This window comes from Pristiophorus japonicus, chromosome 12, assembly GCF_044704955.1.
Source record: "Pristiophorus japonicus isolate sPriJap1 chromosome 12, sPriJap1.hap1, whole genome shotgun sequence".
Classification (NCBI taxonomy): Eukaryota; Metazoa; Chordata; class Chondrichthyes; family Pristiophoridae; genus Pristiophorus; species Pristiophorus japonicus.
Genome location: NC_091988.1, coordinates 159,707,362 through 159,726,362, shown reverse-complemented (window position 1 = coordinate 159,726,362; position 19,001 = coordinate 159,707,362). Strand labels below are relative to the sequence as shown.

The 19,001-nt window shown below is 42.9% G+C and overlaps 1 protein-coding gene across 1 annotated transcript in view; it reads left to right on the top strand.

Annotated features, from left to right (window-relative positions):
- LOC139277517 (pleckstrin homology domain-containing family G member 4B) overlaps window positions 1–19,001 on the top strand; it is a 176,355-nt gene that overhangs the window by 132,443 nt on the left and 24,911 nt on the right. The window contains exons 14-19 of the mRNA XM_070896064.1: window positions 838–1,679; window positions 4,080–4,332; window positions 10,718–10,807; window positions 12,267–12,491; window positions 13,431–13,601; window positions 15,738–15,915. Coding sequence (XP_070752165.1) covers window positions 838–1,679; window positions 4,080–4,332; window positions 10,718–10,807; window positions 12,267–12,491; window positions 13,431–13,601; window positions 15,738–15,915 — 1,759 coding nt within the window. The remainder of the gene's footprint in view (window positions 1–837; window positions 1,680–4,079; window positions 4,333–10,717; window positions 10,808–12,266; window positions 12,492–13,430; window positions 13,602–15,737; window positions 15,916–19,001) is intronic.

Below are 19,001 nucleotides of genomic sequence, written 5' to 3'. Positions count from 1 at the left end.
ACACATGATCAAGTAGTCTCCCGTTCATTCTGAAGAATGGTTACTTGGGTCAGGAACCAAAGGATGGCCAGCGACCATAGAATTGTACCATAGCTAAGAATCAACCCCTTCAGAACGAGTGGAGGGTGGAGTGAACAATGATGAAATAATTAGGAATAACACAACGTCATATTAGGGCCGCTTTAGGTAACTGGTTACTCACGTCACCTTTCCCTGCTCAACATAACTGCACTCTTTGCTGTGGAACAGATAATAGGGGGCTGAATTTCCATGTGGGCTCTCCCGATTGTCTGCTGTAACTTTGGCGGAAGATCTACGGAAACTTTGGAGAAACGGACTAGATGGCTTTTGCCCCATTTCTCTGGTGTCTCCGTAAACCTTTTGCCAAAATTACAGTGGACAATCGGGTAAACTGTCTGTATGTTTTTCAGTGTGTGATTTGTTTGGTACTTAATGTGGTGGGTAATGCAAGTGACAAATCCACCTTACATGTGTCTGAAGATCAAATCCTTGCATCCTCAGACTGCAGACTGCAAATATATACACAAATGGCTAGTAGAAGCCCATGGAAACCAATTAAGGATATGGTTGTATAATTTTATAATGCACAGTCAAATTTATTTTATACAAATAACAAAGTATTGGAAATCTACAACAGGTCAGTCAGCATTTGTGGAGAGAGCAGATCAGTGAACGTTTCAAAGCTCTGTTTGCCTGTTCTCTCCACGGGTGCTCGCTGTCTGTTTCCAGCATTTACTATTTCACTTTCAGATTTCCAGTATCTGCAGTCTTTTCCTTTTTACTAACATTCATTGCATTTGTGTCCTCTTTTGCTAGGCTGCAAAGTTTGCAGAGGATTGTAAATATTGCTTGAACGAGCTGGGAGCATGTAACTCTACAATATGTAGTGAAGCAATGCTGGAGCATCTCGAGAGTTATCATCAGAGGTTTACAGAATTCTCTGTGGAAAAGTTTCAGCAGAGGAAGAGCCAGGTCCATAGCTTAAACAGTACTAAAGGGATGAAGATGTGGAATGTAACCTGGTTGAAGTGTCAAGAGGTCAGGCAACTCCTCGAGGAAAAACTGGAGACTTGTAGGAAGACCCTAAATGCTGATAGAACCCCTTCCTTGGACATCAACAGAGAGTCAAAGAACACAGATCAAAAGTGCAATAAGGATATAGTCACAAGTGACGCCCATGTGTGTGGGAACTCTAGGCCTGGAGAAGATGTAATCTGGCAGAGAAAGAAAAACTATAAGCCTTTGCCTACTGAGAACATTCATAGCCATAAAGAAAATACAACAAGTAAACCAAACCGAGCATCAGCAAATGCTTCAACGTTCAACTGGCCCCTGTGGCTGCACTCAAGCCAAGTGTCCAGTGTAGAGAGCAGCCCACAGATCTGTTCTCTCCCTTCTTATTCAGATCCTATCTTTTCTCCTCCTGGTCGACACAAAAGTTATCCTTCTAAGAAGATCATGCAGGCAGCTCAGGGCTTTCAGTTATCACGGCATGCAAGCTTTTGCTCTGAAGACAAAGTTCCTAGGAAGACTACAATTGACAGTAATAGCAGTAGTGCTATCCCAGTTAAGAGTCCTGCCCTAAGTAGACCTCATGGAGCAAGCTTGGGACATGGAACATTACAGGAGCCAAAAAAGGAAGCAAAGGGAAATTCCTGGTAAGGATATATTTTTAATATTTAGGAAGTAACCTGCCTATCAGATGTTAATATGAGACCAAGACATTTTTTTTCTCGGTTGAATATTATGAAAATTAGGTCTCAGCTCCTCACTCCCCAAAGCCTCTCCATTACCTACAAGGCACAAGTCAGGAGCATCACAAAATACTCTCCACTTGCCTGGATGAGTGCACCTGCTACAACACTGAAAAAGCTCGACACCATCCAGGACAAAGCAGCCCGCTTGATCGGCACCTCATTCGCTAGCTTAAACATCCACCTTTGCCTCTATCCACTGGAGCGAAAACAATAATGGAGACCCAGTGTAAATGGATCCCCATCCCAAATCCCTCTGCCACACACCCAGATAATGATGGCTGTATATGACTAGATGTCAGTGTATTTGTGGCCAAAATCTCTGGTGGGGAGTGGGGGAGGGGGGTGGATTCTGGTCTAAGTATGTATTACACCCTTTCAGGACCTCAGACATTGGCCCAGCTTAAAGTCTGGGGGAGATCCTCCGTTTTACATTCCAGTGGAGATATCTAAACTATTAGGAGTGTGTCTAGGGGTGCAGGAAAGAAGTCAGAAAGTCTGGCTGGTCGGGCTTGAGTTTTTGGGGGGATTCTCCCTGGAAAACAGAAGGAAACTGCTCCTAATAGCCCTCTTTGTAAGGGGGTTACATTATAAAAAAGCAAGAACTTGGATTTATATGGTGCCTTTCATGACCACTTTACATATATATGTAGTTCCTCTTCAGCAGCCAGGTCAGGATCTCAGCCTGGATCTCCCAGGTGGGCCCAACCTCTGCTGGTGGTCGGCATGGTATGTCTAGTCTCACCAGGTGTACCTCTGCCTACAATTGGTCAGGTTCATGGTAAAGGTTTGGAATACAGGATCTTTCAACCTATTCAAGTTCTGGCCTGATTTTCATCCATTCCATTCTAGCTCCCTCGCACGGAAGTTATGGCAGAGGCACATTGGGAGGGCCATGGATGTTTGGCCCCATTTCTCTTTTTTGCATGTTTCCCGCTATTTATCTTTCCTTCTCTCTCTCTCTCTTCTGTTTGCCGCTGACTCTTTTCTCTCTCTCTCTCTCGCTCTCTCTTTCTGTATGCCTCACATACATTCTTTGATTGTCTTCTGTAATACCCTGTATTTGGGAGTATTTTGGGAATCACACAGATTAGTATTCTACCCTTTTAGGGAATCACTATTAAGTCATTTTGCTGTGTCCATTTTTGACAAATGTTACCAAATTATTTTATGTGGGTTGGATGTGCCACGTTATTCAGAAGAAATCTGACACATTAAACTTATCAGTGTCTTTTTTTGTTGGTTAATTGCTTGGCCAATAGTTAAGATTATGAATGTTCAAAGTACTCTATTGCCACCTGTGTTTCTGTCATTATGTTAAGCTAATCATACAGTCACAATCATATTTATTTCAGTGGCACATTTTGTACCTAAGGAAAATTGGCCAGACATTTAGTTCTGAGTTCAATTTGGCAATGTTCTTTAGTGCTACAAAGCCTAGCAGTGTAGGGAACTGAATGAGTCTGGATGCACATATGTGGTTGGTACAAGGCTTGGGTGCCACTGGGTGAGGAAATATGTGGAAATGTTATGGTAGCTGGGATTCTGGAAGGAGTTGAAGCAATGTTAAGAATGTGAAACTGAGGAGCTGCCAATACTCTGAGTGAAAGGCACAAGGATATGGGTAAATACTTGGGTTTAAGCATCCCAGGTAATGTGGGCCAGGCCCCAAGTGGAAAGCCTGTGCAAGCGAGAGTGCAGAAGAGCATGGAGTGATCAGAATGGATCCTGGAAGATTGGGATGGACTGGCACATAAGCATGTTGCTCCACAGGTTTCGTGCATGCATCAGGCTGTAGGAATTCAGTCGATTCTCTATAGAGGACAGCAGATATAAAATTGATTAGAAAATGGGCCAGAGAAGTTTATGGAGAAGTTTGTGATTTAACTTTTATAAATTATTGGCCCTTTCACCAAATGACACTTTGGTCTTTCCCCTTACTCCTCTGGCACCTTCTCCTCCTTTGAGCACCACATCTTTTTCCCATCGCTCTCTTTTAAAATCAGGATTCTTTACTGCCCTTCTCCCCCGCACAAGCCCCATTCCCATCTGATTGGTTGAAGTGACAAATTGAATGGACACTAGGTACTTGAACTGGAAAGATCTTCAGTTCCACGGCATAGCATTCTCCATCTTAAAAAGTACATTTAAAAAAATGAAATCCTAGTGGGCTAAGTTAACATTCTGACTGACAAATATTTTGATGTTATGGTTTTTGATTCATAAAAAATAATAGTTAAAATTGTTAATAGGAATTTTTAAAGATTTATTTATACTTTCTGTTTGTCCCTTGCTAATTCCAAGTAACAAACTTCAGCACATTATGGAGGAGATATTAATCACTGAGAGGGAGTACGTCCGTTCCCTTGGTTATATCATGACACACTACTTCCCTGAGATGGAGCGTGCGGACCTCCCCCAGGACCTGCGGGGACAACGAGGGACTATCTTCGGAAACCTGGAGAAGCTGTATGATTTCCATAGCCATTACTTCCTGAAGGAATTGGAGAGCTGTGAAAGGGACCCCATCAGAGTCGGACGCTGCTTCCTCAGACATGTGAGTTGGTAACAAGATTTATTTGATCTTAGTTTCTATGGGCTCAAGTTTTGGCCTGAGTTGCTCCTATTTCTTTGGAGCAACTAGTTTAGAATGGAGCATCTTAGAAATTGCAATTCTCAGCATTTAGTTTGCGCCAGTTCTAGTGAGTTAGAATAGTTTCATTTTAGAACAGATTTTTTTTTCCAAAAGGGCGCGTGTCCAGCCACTTACACCTGTTTTGCAAGTTTAGGCAGCAAAAACTTAGAATGGAGTAAGTGTAGATTTTTGTACGCTCAGAAAAACCTTGCCTACACTTATAAATCAGGCATAGGGAACGAGAGATGGGGGGAGGGGGCGGGGAAGGAAGTTTACAAACATTAAACACTTCACTTTTACAAATAAAGAGCCATCATCAATAATAAATTTCATGTATTCAAGTATCATTGTAACCCATGTATAAGCTGACCTAAGTTGTACACCTTGAGAACATTGACCACAGGGGGCGAACTTGTGGGAGACACTCCTAACCTGGACTTTCCGGTATAAAAGGGGAAGCTCCACCCATCTTCAGCCTCTTGAGGTCTTGCCAATAAAGGTAACTGGTCACAGAGTGACCTTCTCTCAAGTATGGGCCTCGTGTGCATTTATACTGTATAGTAAGGACATATCATTGGCGACGAAAAACTGGGATTTAAACCACGCAAGTATGGCCACTAGCAGCACAGAAGAGAGGTACTGTGTTGGTGAAGTTTGGGACGACTTTATTGAGAGACTACAGCAAAGTTTTGTCACTAAGGAATGGTTGGGACAAGATTCGGCCGACAAACGCAGGGCTCATCTCAGGAAACTGATTGAGACCAAAGACTTGACCTTGGAAGCGGCGGCTCTGATAGCCCAGACAATTATCTCAGGGGAGGAAGAGACCAGAATGATGTATGACAAAAATCTTGGCTCAAATGCGGCAAACGACCAGGGAGTCAACATTGTTAACGCGGGACACAGTTCTCTAGGCAGACAAGGGCAATCGGACATGCCCCGAGCATGCAGTTGAACCCAAAGGGGGAATTCAACAGAGACAATGGCTAGATGAACGGCAATTCATGCCATCGCAATGGACAATGCGACCAGTAATGGGGCCATCAACACCTGTTAATGGTGCGCTTAAGGACAGTTACAGAGACAGTCAGAGACGATCGACTGATAATGGACCTTTTGTTTCCAACAATGGGGCCTTCAGCTCATGCTGGAGGTGTGGAGGTAAACACCCAGCCAGAGCTTGCAGGTATCAGCAATATACCTGCAGAAACTGCAACGTCAGCGGTCACTTGGCGCGTCTGTGCAGGAAGCCTGCAGCCAGGTTGATGTACGAGGAGGACGGGCCTGATGTAAGCCCGATGAGGCCAAATGAATACTGGGGGAAATTGCTTGGAAGCTGAAGTTCAGCGAGTTCATGTGGAGCACATATACAGTTCATATACCAGGACGCCACCGATAATGATGAAAGTGCTCCTCAATGGCATCCCAATATTAATGGAGCTAGACACAGGGGCCAGCCAGTCCCTGATGAGTATCAAACAGTTCGAAAGGTTGTGGGTGTCCAAGGCCAGGAGGCTAAAATTATTGCCGATTGACGCAGTGCTACGGACATATACAAAGGAGATCATTCCGGTGCTAGGCAGCACCACGGTAGTCGTGACCCACAAAGATTCGGAGAACAGGTTGCAACTCTGGATTGTCCCGGGGGATGGTCCCGCACTACTGGGGAGGAGTTGGCTTGCTGTCATGAACTGGAAATGGGGCGATGTCAATGCAATTTCTTCTGTAGAGCGAGTATCATGCTCACAGGTCCTGGACAAATTTGACTCATTATTTCAACCCGGCATCGGCACTTTCATGGGGACCAAGGTCGTGATTCACATAAACCTGGACGCCAGGCCAGTACACCACAAGGCCAGAGCGGTGCTGTACGTGATGTGGGAAAAAATAAAATGCGAATTGGACCGCTTGCTGAGGGAAGGCATCATCTCGCCAGTTGAATTCGGTAACTGGGCGAGCCCATTCGTGCCGGTGCTCAAGGCGGATGGGTCGGTCAGGATATGTGGCGATTACAAGGCCACCATCAATCGGGTGTCACTCCAAGACCAGTACCTGCTACCGAGAGCGGAGGACCTCTTTGCGACGCTATCCATTGGCAAACCTTTTTCAAAATTGGACCTGATCTCAGCTTACATGACCCAGGAGCAGGTGAGTGAGTCGAAGAAGCTGACCACCATCACGACGCACAAGGGGTTGTTTGAGTGTAACAGATGTCCGTTTGGGATTCGTTCAGCTGCCGCGATCTTTCAGCAAAATATGGAAAGCCTCCTCAAGTCGATTCCAAGGACGGTGGTTTTTCAAGACGATATCCTCATCATGGGTATCGATACTGAAGAACACCTCCACAACCTGGAGGAGGCGCTACGCAGACTGGACCGGGTAGGTCTGCAACTGAAAAAGGCGAAGTGCGTTTTCTTAGCTCCAGAGGTAGAATTCCTGGGGAGGAGGGTAGCAGCAGACAGGATCAGATCTACTGCATCCAAAAAGGAAGCGATTCAGAAAGCACCCAGACCCTGTAACGCGATGGAGCTGCGTTCGTTCCTGGGGCTCCTGAACTATTTTGGCAACTTTCTTCCCAAATTGAGCACGCTGTTAGATCCACTACACGTGCTCCTATGCAAAGGTCGCAATTGGGTCTGGGTGGACAGCCAGGAAAGGGCTTTTGATAGAGCACGCAATTTGTTATGCTCCAACAAACTGTTAACGTTAGATGACTTGTGTAAGAAACTAGTTTTAACGTGCGATGCGTCGTCTTATGGGGTCGGATGTCTGTTGCAGCATGTGAATGCCAATGGTGAGTTACAGCCGGTAGCTTATGCCTCCAGAAGTCTGTCCCAGGCAGAAAGGGGCTACGGGATGGTAGAAAAGGAAGCGCTAGCATGTGTATATGCAGTAAAAAAAATGCACCAGTAACTGTTTGGCAGGAAATTTGAGCTGGAGACAGATCACAAACTCCTAACGTCCCTTTTGGCCGACAACAAGGCCATAAATGCGAATGCATCGGCCCGCATACAGAGGTAGGAACTTATGTTAGCTGCCTATGACTACACAATTCGGCACAGACCGGGCACTGAAAACTGCGCCGATGCACTCAGCAGGCTCCCACGAGTCACCACTGAGGGGGCAACCGAGCATGATGCTGAGATGGTCATAGCTGTTGAAGCTTTCGAAAGCGAAGGCTCACCTGTGACAGCCCGTCAGATTAAAGTCTGGACAAATAAAGACCTGCTACTGTCTTTAGTTAAGAAATGTGTCCTGAATGGGGACTGGGCAGCCACGTACAGGGCATGCCCTGAGGAGTTTAAACCATTTCATAGGCGCAGGGATGAACTCTCTATTCAGGCCGATTGCCTACTGTGGGGAAACCGAGTAGTCATGTCCCAGAAGGGCAGAGAGGTGTTTATCAGAGAACTTCACAATGAGCACCCGGACATTGTCATGATGAAGGCAATTGCCAGGTCACATGTTTGGTGGCCAGGGACAGATGCAGACCTGGAACTTTGTGTTCGCAGGTGCAACACGTTTGCTCAGCTGGGCAACGCACCCAGGGAAGCCCGCCAAGCCATGGTCATGCATCCATGTGGACTACGCAGGTCCTTTCATGGAAGATGTTTTTGGTTGTAGTAGATGCCTACTCCAAATGGATTGAGTGTGTCATTTTAAATTCAAGTACATCCTCTGCTACGGTAGAAAGTCTACGGGCAATGTTCGCCGCCCATGGTCTACCGACATCTTGGTCAGCGACAATGGACCGTGCTTCACAAGCACTGAATTCCAGGACTTCATGACAGGCAATGGAATCAACCATGTCAGTACGGCACTTTTCAAGCCGGCCTCAACCGGCCAGGCGGAACGAGCAGTGCAGATAATCAAACAGGGGATGCTCAGAATCCAAGGGGGTTGCCTACAAAACCGCTTATCACACCTCCTGTTGGCCAATAGATCCCGACTAGACTCGTTCACGGGGATTCCACCCGCAGAGCTGCTAATGAAAAGGATGCTCAAAACCAGGTTATCCCTCATACACCCCAACATGAAAGAAATTGTTGAGAGCAGGCATCAGTCACGATGTGACTACCATGACAGGAATGCATGGGCGCGATGTATTGATGTCAATGACTCTGTTTTTGTCCTTAATTACGCTGCAGGGCCCAAATGGCTTGCAAGCACTGTGATTGCCAAAGAGGGGAATAGGGTTTGGTAGTTAAACTTACCAATGGACAAATCTGCCGCAAACATGTGGATCAAACTAAAAGGAGGTTCAGCAACCCCATAGAAGAAGCAGAGGAAGAACACGACGTAGAGTTTACTCCACCACAGGTGACCGAACACTGGAACCAAGTGGAGGAGAGCGCAGTCACTGGGCAGTCCGGACAGGCCTGAGGCACTGCAAACAGCAGACACTCAGGCCAGCGCCCAACACCCGGAGCCCCAACTCAGGCGCTCTCCAAGAGCGCGTAAACCACCAGAGAGACTTAACCTGTGATCCCAATAAGACTTTGTGGGGGAGGTGATGTCATGTATTCAACTATCATTGTAACCCATGTATAAGCTGACCTAAGTTGTACACCTTGAGAACATTGACCAGAGTGGGGGCGAACTTGTGGGTGGCACTCCTAACCTGGACTTTCCAGTATAAAAGGGGAAGCTCCACCCACCTTCAACCTCTTGAGGTCTTGGTAATAAAGGCAACTGGCCACACAGTGACCTTCTCTCAAGTATGGGCCTTGTGTGCATTTATACTGTATAGTAAGGATGTATCAATAAATGATAAAATAAATCAATAAATCAATCAAAAAAAATAAAACAATAAAAAATAAAAAAAAAATAAAAAATCAATCAACGAATAAAAAATGATTTCTACTCACCTATTGCAGCACCGGGAGCCCTCCAACAGCGTGCTGGGATGGGCTCCCCCGACCCCCACCCAACCCCCCCAGTGTCTCTCTCTCTCTGTCTCTGTCAGTATCTGTCTCTCTCTGTCTCTGTCAATGTCTGTGATTCTGACAGCGAGGGGGGGAGAGACAGGGGCAAGGGAGGGAGGGGGAGGAGGGGGAGAGGAGGGAGGGAGGGAGGGAGAGCAGGGGCAGGAGAGAGAGGAGGAGGGAGAGGAGAGGAGAGGGGGAGGAGGCGGGAGGGGGAGGGAAAAGAGGGGGAGGGAGGAGGGAGGGAGAGGAGGAGGAAGGGAGGGTGAGGAGGGGAGAGGGAGGGATAGGAGAGGGGAGGGAGGGAGGGAGGGAGAGGACAGGGGAGGGAGGGAGGAGAGGGGGGGAGAGGCTGAATGAGCCAGGCTGGGCCGCCACCACCGACATTTCGGGTGGGCGCCCCCCCACAGCAAGATGCCGGGTAGGCGGGCCCCACCGATGATGGGGAGGGGGTAGGGAGAAGAGGGAGGGGGGAGAAGACGGGGGGAGATGAGGGGAGAGGGTGGGGGGGAAGTCTGAACGGGAGGGTGGTCCGAGTCTGATCTTGCCTCGGGGAGCCCATTCGGCCAGGGCTAGGGTCGGGCCCCTCCCACGCAGCCTTGGGGGCGAGGAGCTACTGCACATGCGCGCACACTCTAGCGCGCATGTGCAGAGGTCCCGGCACTGTTTTCAGCGCCGGGACCTGGCTCCGCCCCCGACCCCTTGTGCTGCACCACGCCGAGCACGAAGATGTCCTGAGAATCACAAGGTAAGTTTTCGGCGCCCTTTGTATTCCAGAAAGTCGACGCACCTTATGGAGATGCGCCGTTTTCCCAGAGGGCGGAAACTTGGGCCCTCTGTATACTAGTTGATCTCCCTTGGCCTTACTTATTGGCATAAAAATTATCTCCCACTTTCTAATTCTATCTCCCTCTCTCCACCCTACTCCTGTATCCCTCAATTCTCTTCTCCCTCAAATACATATCAAGCCTCCGTTTAAATGCATTACCGCTATTGCTTCAACTCTCTCTTTTCCTTCAATATTTTAGTTTTATTTTGGCTTATGTGTGTCTCTTTCTCTTGTTGTGGCTGGGATGTCATATTAGCTCAGTTTTCTGGAATATTTCCCAGTATAACAAATTACAATTACACTGACAATAGAAAAGGCTCCGAAAATCTTTAGTAGTAATATTGCTTAATTAGCCTCTATGAAGTGACTCTTGCCTTGAACAACTAATCCTTCCACATTCTGAAAAATAAAGATTAAAAATAAAGCTCTGTTTAAAATAAACTGTTGTAAATGCTGCATATAGAATTGAGAACTGAATGCTAAATATAATAAATGAATCAAAAAGAGACTGCTTCAATCTTAACAAAGAGTTGTTATCTTCCTCTTTCTGTAGGAGGACCAGTTTGGGCTTTATGCATTGTACAGCAAGAACAAACCACAATCTGATTTCCTACTCAGCAGCCATGGCAACAGCTTCTTCAGGGTATGTAGTTCAATTATCCTCAGACAGGTGCAGGACCCTTGTATTAATCAGACTGCTTTCAGGCAGCCGCCCGGGTCGACTAAATGTTGCATAATCCAAAATGGCGACTGGCACACCTCCGGGGGAGATTTTGTAACTGTAGAGACAGAATTTGCCTCCCTAACGTCAATTTTACACCTAAAACACAGGAGAAAAAAAGTAGAATTTCCTCTTCGGCCCCCCCACCCCCCTCTTCCCCCCACAAGCCAGATGTAGACTAAACTTCCCTCAATCTCTCTATGGTATCCCAGTAACAAGTAACAGGAGCACTTCCTATACCATCAGCTTAACACAGCCATTGAGCATCTGAGATAAGACGACAAAAATGTATTTCACTTTGGACTTTTATGAGGCTTCTGGTTCAGCAAATGAAGAAGCAATGCTGAATGTAACTTTCCATTCTTTTCAAATTATTCCTTCCACCTTTCCTTAAGGCATGCAACACCTCTACTGATCATGTCCCATCGAAAAGTGTAGGCAGGAAGTCTGCTCCCAGAGCTCTGCTAATGCCATGCTGAAACTAGATGGTAGAATGTATCTGATGGCAGTCTGGGAATGACTTGCGAATTGTGGGAAAGGACTTTGTAAATTTCTCCTTGATTACTTGTTCAGCTTTTGACACGTGATTATGCGAAGTTCTGAAGACAGGTTTGATGTGCAGTTTTGCTAATTTTCTTTTCAGAGCTTTCTTCACACCAGATTTTTCAATTTTGTGTCGGTGCATTGGCATTCCAGAAGGTTGGGGGAGGGTAACACACCACAATATATTGATGAGGGAAAAAGACTGGCACCATAAAGCATTTCATCCCATCTCTGAGAAATGCCTCATGGCATTTTACATGCTGTGGCTATTCCCTCCCTTCTTCATTAAAAAGGAAGGCAATGAGAAAGATAATAATCTAGGATGCTATGTACAGATACTTGAATTGTGATGGCAATATTCCACGTTTTCAGTGATCAGAGGAGATTGGTAAGGTAGTAAAATGTTTTCTAAAGACACTGAATTAATATTGTCTGCACTTTATTTTACAATACTCATCTGATGATATATACAGTGGTGAATAAGCGAGCAGAGAGCTTAAATATGTTATTTACTTGTATAATGACAAAATATGTCTACAATTTATAGAATTTAGCCCAAGATTGTGAGCATGAGGTGTGGGGATATCATGATCAATCCCACTCAATTTTCCTTAAAATGGGGAACCTGCAAGAATACAATGGAATACATTTTCCATTACATCATTGCAAAACTTAAAATATTATAGCATTAATAAAATTCACTAGTTGGATATTCAAATGTTGACAGTATTATCTGCCATGGCAGAATTCAAGAGTCATGCAGGTTTATACCTGAAGAGTGGCACTGGTAAATTCAGCAGTGAAACGGTTTAATCCCATTTCCTTTTTCTTGGCACAGGCCAAACAGCTGGAATTAGGCGACAAGATGGACCTGGCATCCTACCTATTGAAACCTATTCAGAGAATCAGCAAATATAACTTACTCCTGAGGGATATGTTCAAAGAATGCAGCACAGCCCAGGAGAAAGAGTGCAAGGAACTCCAGTCAGCCCATGAGATCGTGTGTTTCCAGCTCCGCCGTGGAAATGACCTGCTTGCTATGGACGATATACAGGAGTGCGATGTAAGTCTAGATTCACTTTAGGATGGTGAAGCTTTTTACTCTTTTTTAAAAAAAATTCTGATTTCCTGATTTTTTAAATTACATATTCAATTAGGAAAATAATTGGCACCATGAAAATTACAACATTTTTATCACTTTCTCTGCAGTTTTATGAATGATAAATTCCTCCGTATTTCAAAATTATAAAATGTCTGATTTGCTAACAAAAACAAGGGTGCAATATGGTTATTCAGGTGGGATGGTGTATTTTGAGTTGTCACCTCACATGTTTCCACTATTTGCTGCAATAGGTTGAAGGCACTGACACATACTAAGGTCTACCACATTGTCCATGTAGCCATTCTTCACATATGAGACATGACAGTAAGTGGATTGGTGTACTATTCAGCTGTGAGGGTGTCACAGCCAAACTTAATCTTCTCCTCACCCTGTAGGCACATCTGAGCACTTTCCACTCTGAGTCAATGAGCAATGATCAGGAGTGAGAAGCATAGCTAACTACTCTTCTTGGGGGCTTTGGGATCTGTTGTGTGCTTTCCAGCGGATGTCAACTAACCCGGCACAGACCAGGGTGCAAACCTGGAACCTTCTTGATCTGTTAATTTCTGTACCACACCAGAGACTGCACAGTCGTCGATCCATAGGAAGTTCCAATGAATTTCTTTTAGCATTTAAACCACCGAACACACCTTTATATATTCTCAAACTTGCTCGAAGTTATTTTACTAGATTATTGTACCATTTTGAAATCGCACCACGCTGTCAATTGTCCAATTTATCCACATTTTAAATTAGTTGATTCAGTATAAGAGCAAATTGAAAAAAAAATACTGCAGACTATACAATAAAATGGCCTCCATTTTATGCTTTAAGTTAATCAATTCCTGCAGCAATGCACAGAGCAAATCAGAATACTAATGAGAAGCATCTTGTTCCTAGGTGAACCTAAAGGAACAGGGCCAATTGTTACGTCAAGATGAATTTGTTGTATGGTATGGACGAAAGAAATTGTATAGACACATCTTCCTCTTTGAGGATCTTATACTCTTCAGCAAGACCAAGAAGACAGAAGGAAGCAATGACATCTACATTTACAAACAGTCTTTTAAGGTACAGTAAGCATTTTCTAGTTTTTAAATTTTCTTTGCTATTCTGTGCTTTGGGGGGGGGGGGGGTGACAGACTTTATATAACCTGTCGAGAGTCCCAGTTGGGAACTTTTGAATCTAGCAGTTGGTAGAACATTTAAATTGTTCATTCAAACTATGCAAGAATACTGAAAAGTTATCCATATGAATTAACTAGAACATATAGGCAGCTTGTTCAATATATTAGCATGAAAGCTTGAATTAGCAAGCTAAAATTATGCTGTTAGTAGCAATACTACTAATGTCATGCTTATCTATTCTTGTACGCAACCTATTCTCCCTAGAGTGTCTGGTGCTGGGACTTTAAAGAATCTCTGTCTGAAAAAAAACTATTTTGATTAAGTAGTTAATTTGCTTTTAAAGAATGTAAGCATATTGCATTTAGTGCGGTAAAATTCTAATTTGTTAATATTGACAGATCTTTCTTGCCTTTTCACACGAGAAGTTGAAAGATATGTTTTATAGCATATACTGCAGATTATATCATTCTTTTGCTAAGATAGAACCATTGCGATTAAGTTTAATTGCTGGTAGGTAATCAGAGATTGAGATCAATCAGACTTTAATTGTAGACTGCAAGGTGCCTGTCAATTTCAGGCATTAGGTCAATCATTGACTTTCTCAATTTTTAAAGATGGTTTTGCAGCTGTAACAAGGTGGTGTGAGACATCTGCATCCTGATGGACCTTCACTATGCAAAAGAGCACATATTAGCATATCTTCCATGCATTGCTCATAATAACACACATGCAGTGTAATAACATGAAATATGCAAAGTATTCTTCTTGTAAGGCCACAAGTTTTAATGTTAAGCAAACATAGGCCCAGGTCAGTGAGAGTTTAATTGCTTTTTGCTCAGGGAATTTTGCAGATTAGATTATATTTGTCAGTCTCAGGTTGTAGGACAGAAGTGTAGGTGGAAAACATCCATCACTTTAAGAGTGTTATGTATTTGTACAAAGCATGCTATCTGAATTCTATCTGCACACACATAGATGAAACAATTTGAATATATTAATTTATATATATATATATATATATACATGTGTTTTTATTTCAATTTCTGCCTCCATTGGAAATGATGCAGCATATTCCAATCCAATCCCAACTGAGGACTATTTTTAACCCAAACTACTTTTCTTAAAAAAAAATCACACATTGTTCCTCTCCCTCTCTTTCCCAGTGAGAAATAGCAATAGAATGTTATTAGGAGGCAGGACAATCCCAGCCTTCATAGCATAAATTTAAAAAACAGTGTAGAATGGTACCATACCGCTAACAGAACTTGTTAATGCGACTCATGCTGTGGAATCGGGAAGGAGGCAATTAATGTCAGTTTGAGCAAACTGCTACGGTGATGTAATGAGTATTAAAGATAATTTTAGGAGGAAATGTGAACTACTTCTTGGACCTGTCACCATAGCAGGTGAATTAAGTGCACTGATTTTTTTACTCAACAGTGAATTATGGATCAGATCAAATCCCTGTTTGGATCACTCTTTATGCTTAGCAAAATTAAATATATATTAGGGTTCTAATGCCAAATTATATGCAGCTACATACAACAGGGATATTTATTAACTAACAGGTGTCCTGTACCGTTGCTCATTTATAGGTTGGGACATAGTTGTGATGTTCAGCTGCTAATAGAGAGTTTTGCCCAACCTGACCTCTGCTCATACTATGTGTGGGGGAATGGTCTAACTATGGAAATTTGAGACCAATTAGAGGGCTATTATTGCTGCTTCTAAATGTCTGCCTCCAGGTCCAAAGGACTCAGCATGAAATAACAGCCTTTATTTTGATATAAGATTGTTTTGCATTTGTAAAAAAAATGACACTTTGTAACACGATGCCTTGAAGCTGATTTTTGGTGTGTGGTAGATGTGTGCTATATATTATATGTCAGGAATATGTAGTATTATGTTAGATCTATAGAACAAATGTGACACATGCTGTTTCTGTTTCAAAGATGGGCAAGTATGCAATGAGCTTCGAAGCGATTATGACATGCAAAGCAAACTAAAATCCACTGCGGTGTGATTGACTCAATTAATATTGACCGATTGTGTGTTATATCTTATTATTTTGCATTTCAGACTTCTGAAATTGGAATGACACATAACTCTGGTGAAAGTGGGCTACGTTTTGAAATTTGGTTCAGAAGACAGAAATCCCAGGATACTTATGTCTTGCATGCTCCAACTCCCGAGATAAAACAGGCCTGGATAGGTGACTTGGAGAAGATACTGTGGAACCAAGCTCTGAGGAACAGGGGTCAGTAAATTAACAAGAATTAATAGATAAGTAGGAGAATGCTGCTTGGCCTATAATAATCTTGGGCTTAAGTTCAAACTCTCCTATTTATATTAATTTTATTTGTATTGCTTTGTGCCTCTATACCATTGTAAAATGTTTGATTGGTACTTAGGCGATTTCTTGAACGCATTTTGGTGTGATGTCATAGAGCACAAGATACATGCTTTAGTGATTATCAATAGCAAGATGTTAGTCACATGACTGGTAGAAAAAATTATGTTTTTTTTGGTGAATAGATAATTTAGTCTCTTGCAGATATTTCCAACAATATGTAGAGGGCCAGCATGGTGTCTACTGTTCCTGTTTCAGTATTCACATCAATTACCATTATTCTTAACAAGCTACATTCTGAAATTCATAGATAGTAAAAGCCAGATACTGGGTGTGACTACAGATCTTGTCAAACGTAAATTTGGTTTTATTGAATCGAGCTTGTTCAGTCATTGTGAATCTTTTGTGATCAATGTCTGGAGGAAAAAATAGCATACTGAAACAACCACACAAGACTCTTATTTCAGTTGCACGAAGTAGTAATATAATAAGGGAACATTGTCACTTTAAGTGGCTCTTACTGAAAGCATTGTGTCTTTCGCTCTTTGTGGTGACATGGCAATTTGAATGATCTCTAACAGCACTTTGAAACATTTTGAATTCATTTTAACAATTTAAAAAAATATTTACTCCTTTTCAGAGTGTTTACAGAGCATGCTGTCTAATCTTATCAATCAGGTTTAGATGGTCTTCTTTTATCTCCAATTCTGGCCTATTGCCCGTCCCCCATTTTCATTACTCCACCACTGGCAGCTGTGCCTTCAGCTACCTAGGCCCAAAGCTCTGGAATTCCCTCCCTAAACCTCTCCCCCTCTCTACCTCTCCTCCTTTAAGCCTCTCCTTATAAACTACCTCTTTGATCAAGCTTTTGGTTACCTGTCCTAATATCTCCTTATGTGACTAGGTGTCAAATGTTGTCTGATAACACTCCTGTGAAGTGCCTTTGGACCTTTTTACTATGTTTAAAGGCGCTATATAAATGCAAGTTGTTGCTGCTGTAGTGTTTGCCCCTTCAGGGAGAAGCTCTGAATGCTGTTTATAATTTGTTTAATAGAGCTCCATTGATGGTTCAGTTGGCTAACTTGGGGTCAAGTTAGCTGGTTTAACTGGGCAGTAGAGATTTGACAGTTAGCCTCAGGGTCTCATGGATAGATGCCGAGGGAAAATCAGCCAAGTTGTCAATTTTAATTGCAACCTAGTGAAGTCTACTGAAAGTGCTGATGTGGGGCTGTCAAGAGAGTTACAGGATTAAACTTGGTTGTGATACTGCCATGATCAATTGACCTGTTGACACTCACTGTCCAAGCTTGTGTGAAGAATAGTCAGTGGGTAAAGTACAGGAGGATTGCCAGTGACTGGAACTGTACGCAGCATAAATCAACAGAAGAGCAATAAGTGAAGCAGACATATTTAATGCGCCATCCTTTTTCATAAAAAAATAACAAGATTTTGATGTTTCCATAATTGTGCTGACAGTGTGAACTGACTGTTCAAGCACAGCATTCAGTCAGCACTCAAAATATTTAAGTATGGTAATAGGCCTCCTCATGCCCATTCTGAACTGTCATCCTAAACGTTGATAAATTCCCATGGGATTCCAAAGTAGAGCAAGGAATCCCACGATTCTGTTTACTATAGATAGACTATTGTGTGGTATTAGCGATGCTGCATGCTTTCCATATGGAAACGTTGGGGAATGTAATAACCTGTTTAAGATATGACTCCCCTCCCCCTGTCATTGTTTGGTCATTTGCACATGTTCTGCAAGAATAACTAAGACAACTTTTTATTCATAATATTTAAGGATAAATATAAAACAATGCCTATGCAGATCCCAAAAAAACTTCTCATCCATTGTAAACTTTTATGGTTCTGTGTGAGAAATCGGATTGTAAATCGACCTGGAATGCTAATACTGTAGACAACAGTGGGTCAGTTTAAATATTGAATAAATGTTTGGTTTAGAGTTTCTGCTTTTGGCGCAATCGGCGATTCCGGCACAAATTGCACCCAAAATTGTGCCTATTTTGAAAAGTGCTTTCTTCCCCCCCAAGTTTCCACTCAAACTCATTTATGTATTGCCGAGTGCAAAATCTGCCATGAACCAGTGCAATCGGGCAGCGTTTACAACATTATTAATTGTCCTAGCCAATATTTATCCCTGAATCAACATAATAAAAACAGATTATTTGGTCATTATCACATTGCTTTTGTGGGAGCTTGCTTGTGTGCAAGTTGGCTGCTGTGTTTCCCACATTACAACAGTGACTACACTCCAAAAGCACTTCATTGGCTGTAAAACACTTTGAGATGTCCGGTGGCAGTGAAAAGCGCTATATGAATGCAAGTCTTTCTTTATATATATAAAAAAAGAAATTTACCTTAAAAATAATTCCTCTTAAAGAGTGATATTTTAGAGTGATAACTCGGTAAAGTTTGATTAATACAAATAAAAATAGGTTGATTACAAAAAATAAGCATTTTATACCACAGTGTCAATCCACCAACTGTTAGTGACCCAATTTTAAATGACTGAAAATGACTTTTTTAGTTATATTGGGGTACAGTAATTAGTTCCTTGTTAAATTTCAACAAAAAAAAAATCAAAACTTACTGATTAGTGTCTTTGCTCCCAAAAGAACCAGCTTAATATTTGGAGCCTGCTCGAAGGCCCACAAATGAGCATAATTAACGGAAACTCCCAATGATGATTAATTCACCCTGGGGCATGGCCAGTTTTGTGGGCAGTACCTATTTTTTTTAAAACTAGCGCAAAAGATCATGGAAACTCGAACACTGAACGCAATGTACACTTGGAATTCCGTGATTTTTCGCGCCAGTTACAACGATATGAGGTGAATTTTGCCGAAAAAAATCGGGTGGAAACTCCAGGCCAAAATATTTTAAACATAATTAATTGGACCACGGAAGGGGGCACTTCTCCGTTTGTTAATATTGGTGAAAGGTTGGTGTGACTGTAAAGTGATTTTTTT